Below are 20,791 nucleotides of genomic sequence, written 5' to 3'. Positions count from 1 at the left end.
ATTTTAAAGCATTTCTGAAATCTTGTGTGGGTGAAGCTGGAATGGAGGAGATACTTGAATAGTATCAAGTTAAACGTTACTAAAAATAGATATTGAGAGAAATGCATGTGAAAACATATCTTCACATAAAAGCACTACATTCACCGTGTCAATCTATACAGAATGATAATGAATCTGGGGTGGCGGAAGTACAGCTAGTAGCGGTGTACCCTTCCAATGTTGGAAATATATGTGGAGGACTGTACATTGTAAATCTTTGTGTATACATTTAAGAGATGCATTTTAAAGTAAAAACACGCTCACTCTAAAAGTGTGAGCGGGGAGCTTTGAAAAGTGAATGCTTGGCAAAGCCTCAAGAGGCTCTTGGAGCATTCAGTTTGAATGCTCGAAAAGTCTCAATGGCCTTTGCTCCCCCTTCCCCAAAGAGAAAAAAGCCTTTACCCTGAGGAAGGGAGGAGTGGCTACTAAACAGGATGTCTCTAGGCTAGGACGATGCAGGAGACCTACTGGAGCTCTCTTTTTCCTCCCAGGGATGTTGGGACTAATTACAAGCACTAACATCCCTAGCAAGAGAAGCTACTCAAGCATCAGTCCTGGGCTGGAGGAGAGGCCTGTTAGGCCTCACTATTACAGCTGTCCTACCTTTTTGTTGCTTACTTTTTGTTGCCCCTTCCAAGATAAGGAGGGAGAGGATGTAACAGGCAGTGGAGTACATGTGAGTGCAAGGAGAATCAAGGTGGAGTTTGCTCTTGGTGGTCTGTGCCTGTCCCGAGTGTGCTTCAAATGGTCAGCCTCTCCCTAATCTACTTAGAATAGACACATCTCGAGATGTTATATTGAGAAGGAGTGTTAGAAGTAATAAAAGAATAACAGTGCTGTGCTGATCTTTGATAGTAATACATTGAATTGAATAACAGTGTGTGGTTTCCACTTTAGACTCTGTGCTTTTATTTTTGGCATGCATGAAAAGTGTTGGGTGGGGAAATGAAGAATTTGGTGTTCAGTAGAGTTGTAATCACTAAAATTCAGCATGCAAAATATTAGAATGGGAAAGCAAAGTTCCTTGCATAGGAGAGTGTTTTATAGTAGCAGTTGTTAATTCCCCACCACCATCCCAAACAGATTCTGAACGATATGTTATGGGGGGAAATCCACAATCAAAATAAAGGGGAGGAAATGATTTGCATATTGATCCAAATTCTGCCCCTTTCCTCCCTTTCTGTCCTGCAAAGGTATTGCCAGCTGTGGTGAGCTTGGACAAAAAGAAGGGAAGAAGAAATGACAAAGCAATGTATGTTTCCTCTCAAGAAATGGTTGATCAGACAGACAAAATAAGCATCAGTCTGTCTTACATCTTGTATGGCTATAGCAAACATATACCATCTCTTCTGGCACTGTGTATGTTTACTATTCTTAAGTTCTGAATGCAGCTTTTAATGCTGGCTTTAAGTCAAACCTGTTGTTGTTTTTTCTGTTGCAGCCCTTCGACACTAAATAAGTACATAATGGGGAAGCAGAACAGTAAATTGAGGCCAGAAGTGCTCCAAGATCTCCGAGAGAATACAGAATTCACAGATCATGAGCTTCAAGAGTGGTACAAAGGCTTCCTAAAAGATTGTCCAACTGGCCATTTGACTGTTGATGAGTTCAAAAAGATATATGCTAATTTCTTCCCTTATGGCGATGCCTCAAAATTTGCAGAGCACGTATTCCGCACTTTTGATACCAATGGCGATGGGACGATTGACTTTCGGGAATTTATAATTGCACTGAGTGTCACTTCTCGAGGCAAGCTTGAGCAGAAGCTGAAATGGGCATTTAGCATGTATGACCTTGATGGCAATGGCTACATCAGCCGTGCTGAAATGCTGGAAATAGTGCAGGTAAGTGAATCACAATGCAAGACATGTACATAAAGAAAATCTAACCCACCTCAATTTGTTAAATTTTTGTTTAACCAACACATGACCCATTCAAAACTGTGCAATAATGGAGGTAGTTCCAGTTAGTTTGCCACATGCCTGAATGTGTCACATGCCTGAATATGCTGTTCTTCACTTTTTACACTGACCTGCTGGACAGAAAATACTTGTGACATATAGACAGAGAGCCATCTTGGCCCTAAACTCAATAGTGCTGCCTAACCCTAACCCTCCTAAGTAAGTGACTGGATGCCACCCTCAACACTGGGTGGCCTCGCCCTCACTGACATAAATAACACTGTGTGTGCATATATGTAATGCATGCCTAATAACTTAAAGCTGCTATATAAACAAATGCATTCCATATATGGAGAATGCATAATATGCAAATTACAGTGCATTTCTTAATTTGTTAAAAGAAATCTAAAATGGCAATTTCAACATGATGGGCTCATTAAAAATTTCACCTACAATCCCTATCAGGATGCCAAACAAATTTCTCTCTTATGTTGTCCTTTCAGGCAATCTACAAAATGGTGTCTTCAGTAATGAAAATGCCAGAGGATGAATCTACTCCAGAGAAACGAACAGACAAAATTTTCAGACAGATGGACACAAACAATGACGGTATGATTTTTTCAGCAAGCCACCCTAACAGGCCTCAGCCTTGTCCTCATTGATGTGCATGTGCTAATAGCCCCTTAACCTTTGGTCTGGAAAGCTACATGATCACCATCTATGGCATATAAAAAATCCTGAAAATCTTGTTTTTCCATTTTTAAAAAAAGCAGAACAACTCGATTCCAATTACTTATGGTGGTGGAGAAATGTGACCCGATGAAGGCAGCATTTGGGAAATATGAAATCTGCATCTGCGTCTTTTTCTTTTCTTTTCCAAGCTCCAGTCCTTTTTGCTCTTGTGTAGTTTGTCTCTCCCTACCAGTCCTCTTCAGATTTTCTTCATCAATACTAGGGCTATGCAGAAATTCAGCTCTTAAAGACTGAAGCCAAATCATGTGTACATTGCCTGGCCTCATACAGAGGCAGCTGCTCCCACCACTTATCTCTACGGATGTGCAAAAAATTTCGGGCACAGAACGATCTGTGCCCGAAAAGAACAATTTTGGGTGATTCGGGGCTGAACTGAATCACCCCCGATGTCCCCCGATATTTTTCGGGTACGAGCCGAATCACCCGAATTTTGGACCTGAAAAATTCGGGTGATTCGGTTCATGGTTGATTTTTGGCGATTTTTTGAAGTTTTAGTGACTTTGGGGCAGTTCGGGGGCATAGCATGGGATCTGGGCAAAAGGAGTGGGGTGGGGTGGTAGTGCCTAATGGGTGCAGGCTACCACCCCAATTTCAGGGGGATTGGGCAACGGGCTGATTTTTGGTAAATTTCTGAAATTTTCATGTCTTTGGGGCAGATTGGGGCAGAAAGTGGGGCCTGGGGCAGAATAGTGGGGTGGGGTGGTAGTGCCTAATGGGTGGAGGCTACCACCCCAATTTAAGGGGGTTTGGACAAAGGGGTGATTTTTTGAGAATTTTTGAAGTTTTAGTGACTTTGGGGCAGTTTGGGGGCAGAAAGTGGATCTGCCCCAAAAGAGTGGGGTGGGGTGGTAGTGCCTAATGGGTGGAGGCTACCACCCCAATTTCAGGGGGATTGGGCAGAGGGCTGATTTTTTGGGAATATTTGAAGTTTGGGTGTCTTTGGGGCAGATTGGGGGCAGAAAGTGGATCTGCCCCAAAGGAGTGGGGTGGGCTGGTAGATAGTGCCTAATGGGTGGAGGCTACCACCCATCCCCAATTTAAGAGTGGTTGGGCAGAGGGGTGAATTTTGGTGAATTTATTTTTATGAGGTTTGTCTTCATAAGGTGAAGTGTGCTAAATTGATTACTTCCTCATATTATTCATAGTAATAGAGAGTGTGAAAAAGTGAAAGTGGGGTCATGAGAGTTGTTTAATTGAAAAAAATCTCATTTGCTATGATAGAATGAGAATTCACACCTCAGAAAAAACTTCTGAGGTGTGAATTCTCATTGTATCATAGCAAATGAGATTTTTTTTCAATTAGACAACTCTCATGACCCCACTTTCACTTTTTCACACTTCTCTTTCCTTCAACTTTTCTCAGCATTATGGACTTCTCAAGGGAGCTGCATTTTCACATAATGTGTCTGAACTATGATAGTTTGAGTCTGGTCATTTATGCCTCGAGTGAAAATTCTGGATTGATTTGTTCTATGATCCATTTGTTTGTTTTCCTGGCTGTCCATGGTATCCTCAAAAGTCTTCTCCAGCACCAAAGTTCAAAAGCATGAATACTTTTTCTATCTTGCTTCTTCAAAGTCCAGCTTTCACATCCATAGAGTGTCATGGGGAAAACCATTGTCTGAAGGATTCTAATATTTGTATATAAACACATTGTAGCATCTAAAAATCCTTTCCAAAGCCTTCATTGCAACCCTACCATGTGCTAGTCTGCAGTGTATTTCTCGAGTGCTGGATCCTTTACTGTTTTCTCTATATTGAATGGGGTGGGCTGGAGGAGAGCAGCCAAAGTTATATTTTGCCTAGGGCACCAACAGCCCATGGGATGGCTCTGGAAATAAACTGGAGGAAATTAGTAAACTTATTTTCATTTGTACCACTTATTCTAGATACTGTGCACTGAGATGATGATGATTGTGATGAACATTTTATTTCCTGTTCTTCCTCCAAGGAGCCCAGAGTGGTGTACTACATACTTGAGTTTCTCTTTCACAACAACCCTGTGAAGTAGGTTAGGCTGAGAGCAAAGTGCCTGGCCCAGAGTCACCCAGCAAGTACTAAGGCTGAATGGGGATTTGAACTCGGGTCTCCCCAGGCCTAGTCCAGCACTCTAACCACTACACCACGCTGGCCAGGACCTTTAGCCCAGACCTTTAGCTGTCTCCTCTCTTGCAGAGTAGAGAGTAATTGTTTTGGTGCAAGTATTGTATGAAACCCATTTTAAACAATACAGCACACTCAAGTCAACATGCTGCTTCACTCAAAATGGACAGCAGTCCCTGCCAGTTCAGAGCCAGGCAACACATTACATGGGAGATCCATGAGTGGATATTTCAACATTTTAATTTTTATCCAAAGGAGCTGTAAGGGACTACGGAATTGTTGAGAGCCACAGCAGGATGTACAGATGTGCTTGAGCCTATCCCCCACTCCCCCATATGCTGTTTTCTCATTCTAACTGCACACTGCCCTGCTAACAGCAGTTTCCAAGGGCAATCTAGATCAGGAAAATGGTGTGTAAAATAAATGTTGAAATATTCAGTCATGGATCTCCTGTGTAATGTGTAGCTTTCAGTCAGGTCTGGTCCAGTGAACCCCTAACAGTCATTTATGGGCAATTGGGCTTGTCAAAAAATCTCACCTCTCATTACACAAGCTTTTGTGAGTTCTGACTTTTAAAAAACCCTTCTGTGGCCTATTAACAGAGCTAATTAAGCTGTCATCAGACCCCTCCCTGCATGGATTATTCTTTTCCCAAAATAGAGGGCATACCCAAGGGCATACCCAAGGACATCCACACTAATTGTGTACAGGATTTTCCATCCTCACCCAGTTTCCACTTTTTTTTAGGCTAGTATCTTTCGCTGAGTATCTAGACCTGAATGGCTATTGTTGAGTATACCAATTTAGAGCATTTACTTTTTTTTTAAGTTGCTGACATCCTAAGCAATGGATGGTTTGTGCTTCTAAGGGGCTGTGGGGGGCAGCTCCCTCTGTCCTCCTGCCTGAATGCCATTGTGCCAGAGGCTCTTGACTCTAGAGCACTCCCCGCACTCCAGGAGGGCTCTGCAAGAACACAAACATGTTGCTGAGAGTCAGCAATGTGCTTCGGCATTTGCAGAGCCCTTCCGAAGTGCAGGGAGTCCTCCAGAGTTGAAATGTTGAATTTAGCATCCATAAATTCACAACTGGATCGAAACCATGATAGACAGCAATATGTGGTTATTTATTTATTTGATTGGATATATATACCGCCCTTCCCAAAGTGGCCTAGGGTGGTTTACACTAAAACCAGAAATATGTAACAATTAAAATCAGTAACCAATTAAAAGCAGATTAAAATCAAAATATTGTTATAAGCCAGGCTAAAAGGATGAGTCTTTAAGGCTGGTTCCCTCCTCTTCACTACCACCTCCATCAGAATAATATTTGTGGGTTTTGTTTGTTTTTCAAAAGAGTGCTTTTGCAGGTGGGATTTTGCTTTTGAATACTTGATCATACTTTCAGATTCTAACCATTCAGTGGATAAGTTAGCTTTGAATCAGGTTCTTATAGATAATTACCGACTTGAGGGAACACCTTATCTTTAAATGGGGCAGGACTGAAATGTTTTGCTAAGCTGGACACTTATTCATATGGAAAGAAGAGTATTGAGATTGAAGGGACCATGGGTGTGGCAGCTCTTGGACCAATCCTGGTCTGTTTCTGGAATATGACTGATCAGCCTGCTGTCAGGGAAATCTACAGAGAGGTGGGAACACAAAATGTAACCAAAAGGGGGTTTCTGTATCACAGTACTCTTGTCCCATATTGTTCTGGGACAAGTTGCCCTTGTTCATGAATATGCGGAATGCAATCTGATAATGCCTTCAGGCAGGTTGTGGCAATCAAAATTCTTGTCCGGGTTCAAGCCTTCAGTGTGACTCATAATATGAACATATGGCTAATAGAGTTGTGAGTAATATAATAATAATAATGCAGTTGTAACAGAACCAGGAATAGCTTGGGTCTTCATTGTATGAAATGCTAGCTTTCTCATGACACAAGAGAATGTGTGTGAATGCTCACCAAATAATTAGTAGTAATAGTAACATTTAGGGAGAGCATAACTTAACAGGTGTGCTTGTATTTAATGAAAATAATCCCAGAAGGGAAGTCTATTGAGTGAGTCCCATTTTGCAGAGGTTTAACATCTCAATCTGATAATGCCATTCACAGTGTATGAATGAGGCTCTTTTTCCTGGCTGTCATGACATGCAAAATAGTTCACCGTCTCCAACATTAATAACCTCCCCTCTGGCAAAATAAATGTGATGGAAGTTATTCTTGTAATTGGAACAACTGTAACTGGGTTAAGAATCGCCTTGGATTGTATTGTATTTAATTTATTTCTTTTAAAAAAATACTGTCTCCTGTAGTATGAAATAGAAAATGGACATCAGTTATCCAAATGGTTGGTGTTTACAAAACATCCTATTAGTGAACCATATTTATTCTTAAATGCAGTCACCTGTATATTGAACAGCTTTCTACAGAGAAGCACACCAGCTAGTGCAATAAAAATAGTCACTGGCTGACATCAAAACTAGCACTGCACTGGTGCGCAGTGCTGAGTTCCATACCAAAGCTGTGCTGTCATGGAGGGAGGGGTGACTTTTTTTTAATCACCACTCCTTCCCTCTGAAGTCTACTGTGCATGACAGAAATATGTCCCTGAAGGTCATATGACCCTCAGGGTCACATTTTTGTATGAGTAATTTAAGCCAGGGCTGTTGCATCCTTTCTAAAAATGGCTAATAATAACTTTCTAAGAATGGCCTTCAAATGGCTATTAAAAAGAGATTTGGAATGCTATGACTTTTCCAACCATGCCATGTCTCTGGACAACACAGATATGTGTTCTGACAAATTTGCCACATTATTTCATTAATTCCAAATTAGGGCAGAACTCTACATTACAAGAAATGTGAGGCAGCTGCAAAGGTTCCTGTGGAGATCATCTGGCCTTGGGTAAAATCATCCTAGAAATAGCAGAATCTGGTTATTTGATAATGCCCCTCCACACATATTTGCAAAGAGATTTGGGTATGAGAAAGCTGCTTGAGCAAAGCATATGTCTATATTAAATAAATGTTTACTACTACTACTACTACTACTACTACTACTACTACTACATACCACTTTCCAGCAAACGTTCTCAAAGTAGTTCACACAGAAATATAAAGAAGATGGTCCCTTGTCTCAAAAGGATTCACAATTGAAAAAGAAGCATAAGGTAGACACCAACAATCACCACTGAAGGGATGCTTTGCAGGGCTGGATAGGGACAATTGCTCTCCCCCTGCAGTAAAAAGTAATTTTATTTATTTATTTAAAATATTTATACCCCACCCCTCCAGGTTCAGGGCGGCTCACAACATGAATAAAATAGATGCAATGTAAAATAAAAAATTAATAAATTTAAACAAGTTAAAAGACCAAGCTAAAAGCACATTTAAAATTGCATTTTTTTTTAAAAAAAGTTTCAAATTAAAAGGTATTCATAAAAAACTGAAAACTGAAAACTATAAAAACTAAAAAACCTACCAGATATAAGCAGCAGATAAAACATTTAAAAGCCCCTTTTAAAAGTTGTTTGTTTTTTAAAAACACTGAAGCTGGGAGCATGGGAAAACTCTTTGGGGAGGGTGTTCCAAAACCAAGGGACCACAACCAAAAAGGCCCTGTCTCTAGTCCCCACCAACTGGATATCTGTTAGTGGCAGGGCCTGAGATGCGGCAGTTTCATATCGGCAAATGGGTCTGACAGATACCCCAGCCCAAGCTGTGTAGAGCTTTAAAGGTCAAGACCAGCACTTTGAATCTAGCCCAGAAGTGGACTGGTAACCACTGAGGCTGCCGCAGGAGGAGGGTGACACTCATGAATTGACTTGCGCACATGAGCATCCTTGCAGCAGCGTTCTGGACCAGCTGAAGCTTCCGAACCATCTTTAAGGGCAGCCCCACATAGAGCATATTGCAGTCCAATCTGGATATCACCAAAGCATGAATGGCTAAGGTCAGGTTCAACTTCTCCAAGTAGGGTCTCAGCTGGTGTACCAGCCATAGCTGGTAAAAGGCACTTCTGCATACCGCTGCCACCTGTGCCTCCAAGGACAGCACCGGGTCCAGAAACACCCCCAAGCTGCGGACTTTGTCTTTCAGAGGGAATGTGGTCCTGTCCAAGACCAGATTTACCTCACCACTCGGATTGTCAGTTTTACCCACCCAGAGCACTTCCATCTTATCTGGATTAAGTATCTGCTTGTTTGCCCCCATACAGTCCAGAACAGCCTCCAAACCCAGAGCATCCACTACCTCCCTGGTGTCTGCTGACTTAAGATAGGTAGATCTGGGTGTCATTAGCATATTGATGGTACCGCAGCCCACAACCAAAGATTACCTCCCCCAGAGGCTTCATGTAGTTTTTAAACAGCATAAGGGACAGAGTAGATCCCTGTGGCACCCCATAAGCTAGAGGCCAAGGGGTGGAGCAAGCATCCCCCCAGCACCACCGTCTGATCCGACCCTCCAGGTAGGAGTGGAAACCCCTTATAACCATCCCCCCAAGTCCCAACCTGGAGAGACGACCCAGAAGGATACCATAGTCAATTGTATCGAAAGCACTGAGCGGTCCAGGAGAATCCAGTAGCGGCTGGTGAGGGCAGTGGCAGGGAGGCAGCAAGAGGCACCTTTAAAAATATATGCTGGCCTTGGACTGAAATAAACAAATACATACATACCTTTAAAAATAAATTAGCAGGTGCTTACCAGCATTACAGCAGCACCTGCAAACTGTTTCAAGCAGTGGTGCTCCACCCAGTATCCCATGAGAGGTGGCGGCATTCCACCCGGCATCCCGCATGGGGCAGTCGCATGGCCCTGGCCTCTGCATGTGTGTAGAGGCCATGTGTGTGGTCAGCATGGTGTTGCTGACCACCCAGACATGGGAATGAACCCTTCAGCTAGAAGTAAGTTATACCTACCAAGCCCAGGGTCCATAGCCTCCAATGTGATATCCAGTTTGTGCAGCTTTTGCACAAACTGAAGTTAAGGGGAGGAAGCTCCTCCCTCTCTCCAGGGCAGTTTGTCTTCTTGCATTGGAAGGAGCCCACACAGCCAGTTCCTCCCGCTTTGTAATCTCCCAGACTGCAAGTGACGGTCGTCTGGGAGCACACTGGGAGAATGGACACAAACTTCAGGTCTGTTGAACTCGCAGTTTCAAGGTATGTCCAAAGGCTGCCTGTTTCATTAGGCCAGTATCTGAAACCGATGTTCAGTATTGTGTTATCTGCTGCCATGATGTACACCTGGGGCTGCTGCAGACTTCAGAGGCAGCCCTGATGCTATTCTGAAATCGCAGATGTGGAGGCAATGATTCTGCAGGTTCCCTCATTCACCGCAGTGGGGAAACTACAGAAATGCTGCTTTCGCATCCATTACTTCAAAAGAGTGTTGGGATTCCCTTTGAAGTCCACAGTATTACAGAGCTGTGACACTGCGCATTGTGGCAGCCATATTTAATTTGGGGGCAAAGTTAATTGCATTGTATTAAACCTATTCAGAAGTGTATGTTTCATCTTAAACTCATTAGCAGCTGAATAGATATCATTTAATCTCTTAGTCATTAGATCATTAGATTTTATTTTTTTAACAGGTTAAGAGTTGGCGCTCTCTCTCTCTCTCTCTCTCTCTCTCTCTCTCTCTCTCTCTCTCTCTCTCTCAGATAATTATTTGACTTTGTATCATTTTCTCTTTCCCTCCAAGGTAAACTATCTCTTGAAGAATTTATTAAAGGTGCCAAGAGTGATCCCTCTATCGTGCGGTTGTTACAATGTGATCCAAGCAGTGCAAGTCAGTTCTAATTAAACTCTGGACAGTTTGCAAAGAAAATTACTGGCTTGTTGTTCAAGCTTTGCTCGCAAATGGATGCCTTCTCAACCATTCCTCAGTGGTTAGTGGATAAGACTCCACTGCCAGATTGTCTGTGTATCCAAGTGAAAGAGCGCCTCACTCCTCTCCCTACCAGCATCGATGCAACTCCTCCTTCCACCATTCCATTTTTTTCTTTCCCCGCATATTGTTAATCTACACATCTAACATAACTGAAGGGTATGTTTACATGCAGGTGACAGTGGGGTGATCCCACATCACCTGATTGATAGGAAGAGATGACTTCTTTTTTAGTAACCCCTAAAAAGAGATACTATGTATATCTTTTGTCCAACACAGCAAGGGCAGGCAATTTAATTTGCTTCCAAGAAAATGGCAATGGAAATGTGGAATAAATTGGGTTTGGTTTTTGTTTTGTTTTGTGTTTTTTTTAAAGAGCATGATACCAGTTTCCTTTCTGTGAGGAAAATTGCTTGCACTTACATAATGGTCTTTTCATTCTGTTAAATATATATATAAACTATATATATATGGTGAAGTAATAATATTTAGGTCATATTTAATATATCAAGTAGAGAATCCATGCTTCATTTCTTCTAGCTGTCTGTGATTATTCAAATCTTTAAAAAAAACAAATTGTGATATTTATGCATAGCAAAACTGCCGTTAAAACGTTGCATGACTAGCTGTTTGTGGATATAACACTGTTTAATTACCAACTGCACCACTTGGTTCATTTTTACTGTTGATTGTTCAAGCGTTCACTGTGTTGGTGAAATCTGAAAAGAAATCCGTCTCCTTCTGTGTTTCTCTTTGAAGTGCCACTGACAGTGGCTGCAGCTTTTATAAAATGGCTTTTGAGTGAGATGAGGTGATCTGGCTCACACTTGCTATGGCCCTCCTACCTTGTTGCTGTCAATCTCTGTTAATAGTCTTGTTCATTCCAGTGTTGTTTAATATCTGCCTATGCCAAGAAATGTTAATTGAAATAAAGACTTAATTTTCTTGTCTGTCTGTGTCATATTTTAATCATGTAATGCTTTGCAGTTTCTCTCTGGAAAGCAGATTGCTCAACCAAATAGTGTGATAAATGGGTGGATATTTTCCCAATCTTCCAAAGATCTTTTAAAGAATAGATCCCTAGTTCATTCATTTTCCTGTCCTAACTTTATTTTCTTATATCCTTTAGCAAATGAAACAAAACAAAATAAAACACCAAAGCAAAACAAGAACCAGCCACAGACAGGAGGCTGGATGTGTGGTGGTAGCTCTCTCCATGCCCAAAGGAGAGGGCTAGAAGCAGGAATCGTGAGACCTAGAACCCATTACAGCCACCAGCAGGCTGTTTTCACCACATTCTTCCTTGAAGGCAAACATATGAACTGTGGCGGAGTGTTTCAGTCCTAATAGGTAGTAGGGTTTAGAAAGGTCACTTCATAATTTTTATAGCAGTTATTATTATTATTATTACATTTATATCCCGCTCTTCCTCCAAGGAGCCCAGAGCGGTGTACTACATACTTGAGTTTCTCTTTCACAACAACCCTGTGAAGTAGGTTAGGCTGAGAGAGAAGTGACTGGCCCAGAGTCACCCAGCTAGTTTCATGGCTGAATGGGGATTTGAACTCAGTTCTATTGAGGCAGTTGGGAAATGGGGCAGCACCAACACATGCAGAGCCAGATTTACCATGGAGAGACGTGAAGCAGTCACATCAGGCAGTGAGTTCTCGTGAGGGCTTCATTTACTTTGCGTAGTGGATGGGACAGCACTAGCAGTGCCGACAAATATTTAAGTATATAAGAACATAATAAAGGCCCTGCTCTGGATCAGACAGCCTAGTTAGTCCTGTTTCCCACAGTGGCCAACCAGGTTCTTCAGAGAGGAAGGCATTCCCCTCACCTGTGTTGCTCTTCTGCAACTGGTATTCAGAAGCATACTGTCTCTGAACTTGGAAGCCGCATGTAGCCATCATAACCAGTAGCCACTGGTAGATTCATCATTGTATCTTAGAGCAATACAGTCTGTAGGCTGATCATGCACTATGTGAAGGATGACTTTTGTCCATCCTAAATCTGCCATTCAGTATCATTGCGGGACCCTTCTTCTAGTGTTGTGAAGTTTTTCTCAAATGACAGTGCTGAAAAAATGTTTGTGAACCCCCTAGGATGGTCTGTATGTTAGCACAAGTCTTATTCAAAACATGATCAGATCCTAAGCTAAACTTGAATAGAGAAAGGTAGTCCTATTGAATAAGTAAGTCAGGCAAAAAGGATATATTTTGAATATTCACCCAACAGAAAGATTCAACAACAACATCCTTGTATGGAAAAGTATGTGAACCCACACTTACTTTTTGCACCCCTCAGCGACATATTTTTTTGAAATCATAGAGTGCTTCAGAGGAAAGGGGAGAGTGGCAAAAATTGCCCCCGACCTGCATAAGCACCCATGCTGCTGTACTCTGGAATGCAGCAAATGCATGTGTGCTTCCTTTGTTGTATGCATGCTTTGTTAGGATGTCCACCCGTATTCTAAATATGGCCACACCATAAATTTGTATAAGGACTTATAATCTTAGCTTTAATTTCTATTCCATTCATAATTCTGCCTTGCATGGAATTTGCCTTTCTCACATCTGCCACACACTGGGTTGACTTTTTTATTGAGCTGCCCCAAGGTATTTTCTGGTTAGTCATCAACCACTGACATCCCATCAGGGTACATGTGGATTTGTTTTTTTGTCCCAGTGTGCATCACTTTGCACTGTTTTTATATTGCTCCCATATATTTAATGACAGCCTCTGTGTGGAGCTGGTGTGCCATGCCATACATTCTGCAGTAGCTTCATGCGGCTGTCATTAAATATATGAAAATGCAGTATTGATGGGCAACTACCAGCTGCAAAATGAATATGGACACCATGTAGATAGTGAACTGAACTAATGCAATGTAGGAGCACATATGATCCTTTAAAAATGTCTTTCAGGAGTGCACTCTAAAATGTATTTAAGGCTGCAATCCCAAATATGCCTGTTTGGAAGCAAGTACTGTTGAAATCACCAGCACCTGCCTCCAAGTAAAGATAGTTTGAGTCACATTATATGGGTTCCATCTGATGAAGCAGGCTCTTGCCTACAGAAGCCCTCTCATATTAAATGTATTGACCTTTATGAAGCTGTTTCTTCTAGATCACATTCTGCCCTTGGGTAGATACCATGAAGTATCTAATGGTGATTCTAGTGCAAGTAAGTGATCACAAAACTATTGTGTTTGTTTTAATCTTCCATGAAAACGTGGTTTTCTGAATGTCTCTTTGAAGTAGGATGGACGTGTGTTCACTTTGCCCTACAAAAATCCAGAAAACATTGTCATAGCTTGTCAAAAACCCAGAAGACATTGTCGTTGCTTGTCATCTTCCCTTTGTAGGAAGACAACAACACATTTTCCTTGTCTTTTAGTAATCCCCATGTGTGTGTCTAGTAACAAGATATAAACATCCCTTTGCTAAAGGAGCAGTGTAAAAAGATATTTGCAAACAAATCTGGAGAAACTGAAGGCAAAACATGAACGAGTGATGTCTTCAGAGGCTCTTCTGTCTGTGTGTGATGAGCACATTAGATGCTTAACAACCCATGGCTCACATACAGCGCAAGGATGCACCAGTGGAGTGAGAGAGCACCCTAACAGAACTTTCTAACTAACTGTACTGGTGTAGCAGGGAAGTGGCCACTTTTGGTGCCCTCCTCTCCCCCTGAAAGCCTCCTGACATATTTTCAGATGGTACAAAGGGCTTCTGGGGGAAGGGGAGGGCATCTAAAATGGCCACTTCCCTGCTACACCAGTACAGTTAGTTAGGAAGTTCTGCTAGGGTGCTCTCTCACTCCACTGGTGCATCCTTGCTCTGCATGTGAGTCTGCAACATTAGGTGACTTTGAATGCCTAGTAACATAGTGAGTTGTAAACAGTGATGTGTCAAACTGAAGAGTCAGTGCTAGTTATATAAAATTTAGGCATTATCCTAACTTTCTCTGTAAAGTTTTTTGAACCTCTTAAAATTTATGAATTTTAGAGGTTCCCTCCAAAGAGCAACCTGTGAAGAAAATAGGGTTATACAGCATTTGAGTAATAGCCAGACACCACTGAGCATAACTAAAAATGAAATATCTACAGGATGGTTTACACAAGTCGGTTCAGAATCTGACAACTGCATCAGGAGGTGACTTATTTGTAAAGGGTGCATAGATCAAACCTCAATGATGGACCCTGAGTAAAAAGCCCAATGTTTTTCAGCTGAGCCAGGTCACATTCAGCTGCGAGTCATTAAGTGTGAGCCAGCCCACCATCCCAGGTCAGCCTGTGATATCCCAGAGAGCACAGAACAGCCGGAACAAAGAAAGTTAATTGGACTAGTGCCTAAACTCTAAACAAAGAGATGGCTCCTCCTCATTAAGCCTCCTTTTTGAGCAGATCATGTTCATGATTTCATAAGGTGTTGCACAATTATTTACAATGGATTTAGCTTTGTCAGTTGAAATAGCATTAGCCAGCAACCACCCCAAGCTACATTCAGTCAAATTGGCTCACAACATCCTACTCTCCTACTTGTAATAATGACAGCATTAATTTGCTTAGGATAATTTTGCCAGCTATAGCAAGGATAACAAATGTGCAAATCCTGACTGACACATCATGCAAGGGTACATCAGCCCAGTAACACTGCATGCACACAAGTTGTGCAATTGTGAAAATGTGTCACTAAGCCAGCCCACTGGAAATAATGGATTTACTCTTGTGTAACATCCTTTGTTCAATTTGTGCAGCTTGTGTACACAAGAGATTAGTGGAGTGAAGTACCCATGTGTGGTATTTCAGCCACTGTCTTTAAAGTACAATCTGATTTTGCTGCAATTGAAATGAGAAAAACAATGGCCCACTTAAACACTCCCAGCTTCCCCTCATGTATGGGACTTCCTTCATGAATATGTATGTGGTATCCCTTCTCTCCATCCCATCAAATCCTTCTCTGGAACTCATCTTTTCTATGTGGCTTATCAGCTTAGTCCCCATGCCAAAATTGTACCAAGCTTTAAGTACATGTAATGGCATTTGCCCAGTTCCTCTATCCCTTTTGTTGTCTCTGCTTCCCTCTGTAGTTTTGTAACAATTTCAGATTGAAAATTCCCTGGAAGCTTATTTATGTATTATATATTTTTCTGTGTAAACTGCCTTGAGAACTTTGGTTGAAGAGCCATATATAAATATTCGTAGTAGTAGTTGGGAGGAAGAAGGTCCCTCTGTTCTGGACAGAAGTCATGCTCTGTAAAGCATCAAGTACATTGAAGGTGTGGTAAAAATAATGAATAAATATAAGAAATCAGCATGCCTAGAGTTTCCTGTTTGGCCATCTCCTGCTGAAATCTGTACACAGCTGTTGACACATCAGCCACACTGAAAGCAATGGGCACATGTCAATATGTCAGGCTGCAGCGAATATTGGAAGAGACAATGAATTTAAATAAATTCTTATTAGGCAAGATCTGCCAGTGTTAATGTTACAAGCCCACAAACTTGTTTTACTAGCTTCCCTGTCAACGTAGACTTCTTTTAGATTAGTATATATGGGGCTGTGATACACTGGCAATGTCCCTTTAAGAGCAATAAAGCACACATTCTCTCCTAACTTACAAAAGTTTCCCAGCTTGGTATCTTAGTGGCAGTTCTTACTTGTGATTGGCTACAAAGAACATAAGAACAGCTCTGCTAGATCAAGCCCAAGGCCTATCTAGTCTAGCATCCTGTTTCACATAGTGGCCCACCAGATGCCTCTGAGAAGCCCACAGCAAGAGGAGAGGGCATGCCTTCTCTCCTGCTGTTGCTCACCTGCAACTGGTATTTAGAGGCGTCTTGCCTCTGAGGCTGGAGGTGGCCCACAGACACCAGACTAGTAGCCAATGATAGACTTGTTCTCCATGAATTTGTCTAAGCCCCTTTTAAAGCCATCCAAACTAGTGGCCATCACCACATCCCATGACAGAGAATTCCATAGATTAATTATGTGCTGTGTGAAAAAGTATTTCCTTTTGTCAGTCCTAAGTTTCCTGGCCTTCAGTTTCATGGGATGACCCCCGGTTCTAATGCTGTGAGAGAAGAAGAAATATTTCTGTCTGTCCACTGTCCTCTACTCCATGTATAATTTTATAAACCTCTATCATATCTCCTCATATTTGCCTCTTTTCCAAACTAAAAAGTCCCAGATGCTGTAGCCTTGCTTCATAAGGAAGGTGTTCCAGGCCCCTGATCATCTTGGTTGTCGTCCTCTGCACCTTTTCCAATTCTTCAATGTCATTCTTAAGATATGGTGAACAGGACTGTATGCAGTACTCCAAATGTAGCTGCACAATTGATTTGTATAAAGGATCTATCTATCTATCTATCACTCTGTATATCACTCAAAACTTCTGACTCTGGAAGGTTTACAACAACATAAAACAGATTAAAAACCTTAAAACAATTTAAAACCACAATCCAGTTATGAATGAATAGCTTTATTACGATCATTGATCAGTTATATATACAAACAGATGATACTGCATTCAGATAAGAATTAAATCATACAGAATACACCAACATAGAAGACTCTCTTGTAACAGCATCTAAAAGGAAGGACTGGAAATTAGCTGTTGATGGATCAACAGCAGCTGCACAAAATATGGCAACCTTGTAGGTGATGGAAGATTTCTTATCTGCAAGGAGTGTGGTGTAAAATTCAGCAGTCCGGCAGGAAAGCCTGATAAAGGTAAAGGTAAAGTGTGCTGTCGAGTCAATGTCGACTCCTGGCGACCACAAAGCCCTGTGGTTTTTCTTTGGAGGAATACAGGAGGGGTTTACCATTGCCATCTCCCACACACTATGAGATGATCCCTTTCAGCATCTTCCTATATCACTGCTGCCCAATACAGGTGTTTCCCATAGTCTGGGAAACATACCAGTGGGTATTCAAACCGGCAATCTCTGGCTAGCTATTAAAATCATTTCCCCACTGAGCCATTAGGTGGAAATAAAATGGAATTAGGGAGAAATAAGACTACACCAGCTATCATTATAAAAAAGGACAAAACAGCAGCACATGGTGGACAGATTCGACTTTAGCTGAGCCATGGACAAAACCAACTGGCCAGAGGGGGTTTTCAAAAACCTTCCAGATAAAACTGCTGATTAGGGATGTGCACAAAACCGGTTTGCCCGGTTTGGTTCAAATTCGAACCAGCTTCAAACCAGGAGGGGGTGGTTCGATTTTGGTTTTGCTCGAACCCCTCCCTGGTTTGGGTCGAATTCAAACCGGTTCAAACTGGTTTGAACCATTTTGAACCTCCAAGAGTTGTTGGGGTGGTATCTGGCAACCATGGGTACCTACCACCCAAACCCCAAAGCAATTGGACACTCGTACAATTTTCTGTGAATTTTTGAAATTTATTTTTTTCTCATAGGGTATAATGAGACTTGAACCAGCCCATTATTCCCTATTGTGGAGCACCCATGAATGCCAACAACCACCCAAACCCCGAAGCAATAGGAGACTCCTACTATTTTTTATGAATATTTGAAATATTTTCAATTATTTTCTCATAGGGTATAATGGGACACAAACCAGCCCATATCCACTATTGTGGAGCACCTAGGGGCACAAAAGTGGGGTGGGTGGTAGGCACCCAGGGTTTCCTATCACCCACAAAACCCCAAGGCAATCGGACACTCCTCTGATTATTGGTGAATTTTTAAAGTATTCTTGAATTCCTCATAGGGAATAATGAAGGTTGCAGCAAATGTATAGCTTCATGTCAGGGGGAAAGGGGTGTTCTAGAGTGGAGTGTGGTGGGTGGTAGTTCCCAAGGGGGGGGCAGGAAGCTATTAGAATTATTTGAAAGGAATTGGGCAAAAGGCTGATTTTTAAGTGGTTTTTGAAGTTTACGCGACTTTAAGGTTTTTCTCCAAAAAGAAGCATGGAGGTGTCAGCAAATCTATAGCTTCACGTCGTGGGAAAAGGGGTGTCCTAGAGTGGAGTGTGGTGGGTGGTAGTGCCCAAGGGGGGCAAGGAAGCTATCAGAATTATTTGAATGGAATTGGGCAAAGGACTGATTTTTAAGTGATTTTTGAAGTTTATGTGTCTTTAAGGTTAGCAATGAGAGTGGATTCATGGTTTGTCACTGAAAATCTTATATGCTACCAAAGAATCTACACTCAGAACACTTCAGAAACAACAAAACCCAGTACCCCATGGGTTAGCAACCCATGGGGGTGGTTGGCACCCTCACTCTGGGCCACCCCAGCACCCCCCAAGTGCAGTTATGGGGCTGCTGAAACCTGAATTCTTCCCTATGGAGAAAAACCTTAAAGCCACTTGTGGGGTGCTGGGATGGCCCAGAGTGAGTGGTGGTGTAGTGCACAGAGGGTGCTAACCACCCGCTTGGGTTGCTAACCCATGGGGTAATGGGTTTTGTTGTTTCCACAATAGGGAGCACCCATTATACCCTATGAGTATATTGAGTCCCATTATAACCTATGAGAAAAAAATAAATTTCAAAAATTCATAAAAAACCGTACGAGTGTCCAATTGCTTTTGGGTTTGGGTGGTAGGTACCCATCATTGCCAGCTACCACCAACTCCAGGTCACTCTCTGCGTTTTGATCCAGAGGGCGATAGCACATTCCTAGTAACACATTTCCTTGTTCAACCCCAGCATAATCCATCCCTAGCACAGCATCCCTCCAGTGACTTACTGTAGATATAAAGTGTGCTATCAAGTCGATTTCGCCTCCTGGCACCCACAGAGCCCCATGGTTTTCTTTGGTAGGAGGGGTTTATCATTGCCACCTCCCATGCAGTATGAGATTATGCCTTTCAGCATCTTCCTATATCGCTGCTGCCTGATATAGTACCAGCAGGGATTCGAACCAGCAACCTTCTGCTTGTTAGTCAAGCATTTCCCCGCTGCACCACTTAAGGTGGCTATTCCAGTAACTTACCAGTAGGCTTATGAGATCACACATCATTCTGTCTGTGTGTCCGTCTGTGTGTCTCCCCCGCCATCAACTTCACAACGCCTGGACTAATATGAACCAAATCGGGTATAGTTGTAGGGAAATAAAGGGACACCTCAATGGCATAGTTTGTGATGATGTCATCCACCCTGATCCAAGATGGCAGACGCATTAACTTTTGAGGCACAAGTGGGCTAACTTGTGAACCACCTAACCGATTTGAACCAAGTTTGCTACAGCTGTAAGGATACATAGGGACACCTCAATGGCGTAGTTTGTGATGTCATCTATCCCAATCCAAGATGGTGGTCACATGAACATTTGAGGTGCAAGTGGGCTAACTTGTGGACTATCGAACTGATTTGAACCAAATTATGTATAATTGTAGTGAGCGACACACAGGGACACCTCAACCGCATAGTTTTTGATGATATCACCCACCCCGATCCAAGATGGCAGATTCATAAACTTTTGAGGAGCAAGTGCACTAACTGGAGGACTGTCTAACCCATTTGAACCAAATTTGAAATAACTGTAGTGAGTGACACACAGGGACACCTCAGTGGTACAGTCTGTAATGATGACATCCACCCTGATTAAAGAATGGTGGACACACAAACATTTGAGGCACAAGAGATCTACCTTGTGGACCTCGATTTGCACCAAATTTAGTCCAGATGAAGAGATAGTGAAAGGAAAGTAGGCTGATTAGTTCTTACTAGTTTGTTTGTTTGTTTTGTTTTAAGATTGTGAGCCCCTTGCAGACAGGGAGCCATTTTATTTATTTATTTACATCTACAGTATGTAAACTGCTTTGGGGACTTTGGTTGAAAAGTGGTATATAAATATGTGTTGTATTCATATAAATATTCATCCTATTGTCACCCAAAATGATTCTGTGGAGGACTCCAGTCCTCCTAGGTTTTCTAGCTTTCAAAGCTGACCCTATGAAGGCTTTGCAAGTGCTTGGGTTGCCAGCAGCCTCCTCTTCTCTTCCTGTGCTTCTTGCAAACTTTGCAAGGAGTGTGAGGAGAGGATGTTTGTGGGGTCAGACAGATCCTAAAGAACTGCTCTGATGGCGAGAGCAGCAGGCATCTTGCCATCCTGTGGGCGCCCCAGTAATCTGC

The 20,791-nt window shown here is 42.2% G+C and overlaps 1 protein-coding gene across 8 annotated transcripts in view; it reads left to right on the top strand.

The window, feature by feature from the left end:
* HPCAL1 (hippocalcin like 1) overlaps window positions 1–11,634 on the top strand; it is a 145,818-nt gene extending 134,184 nt beyond the window's left edge. For all 8 annotated transcript variants that reach the window (XM_053285671.1, XM_053285670.1, XM_053285674.1 and 5 more), the window contains 3 exons: window positions 1,481–1,883; window positions 2,444–2,549; window positions 10,499–11,634. In XM_053285671.1, coding sequence (XP_053141646.1) covers window positions 1,481–1,883; window positions 2,444–2,549; window positions 10,499–10,596 — 607 coding nt within the window. In that variant the 3' untranslated portion in view covers window positions 10,597–11,634. The remainder of the gene's footprint in view (window positions 1–1,480; window positions 1,884–2,443; window positions 2,550–10,498) is intronic.
* Window positions 11,635–20,791: the final 9,157 nt, after the last annotated feature.

The sequence above is a fragment of the Hemicordylus capensis genome, chromosome 1, assembly GCF_027244095.1.
Source record: "Hemicordylus capensis ecotype Gifberg chromosome 1, rHemCap1.1.pri, whole genome shotgun sequence".
Lineage (NCBI taxonomy): Eukaryota > Metazoa > Chordata > Lepidosauria > Squamata > Cordylidae > Hemicordylus > Hemicordylus capensis.
This window is presented reverse-complemented; position numbering and strand designations above follow the sequence as displayed.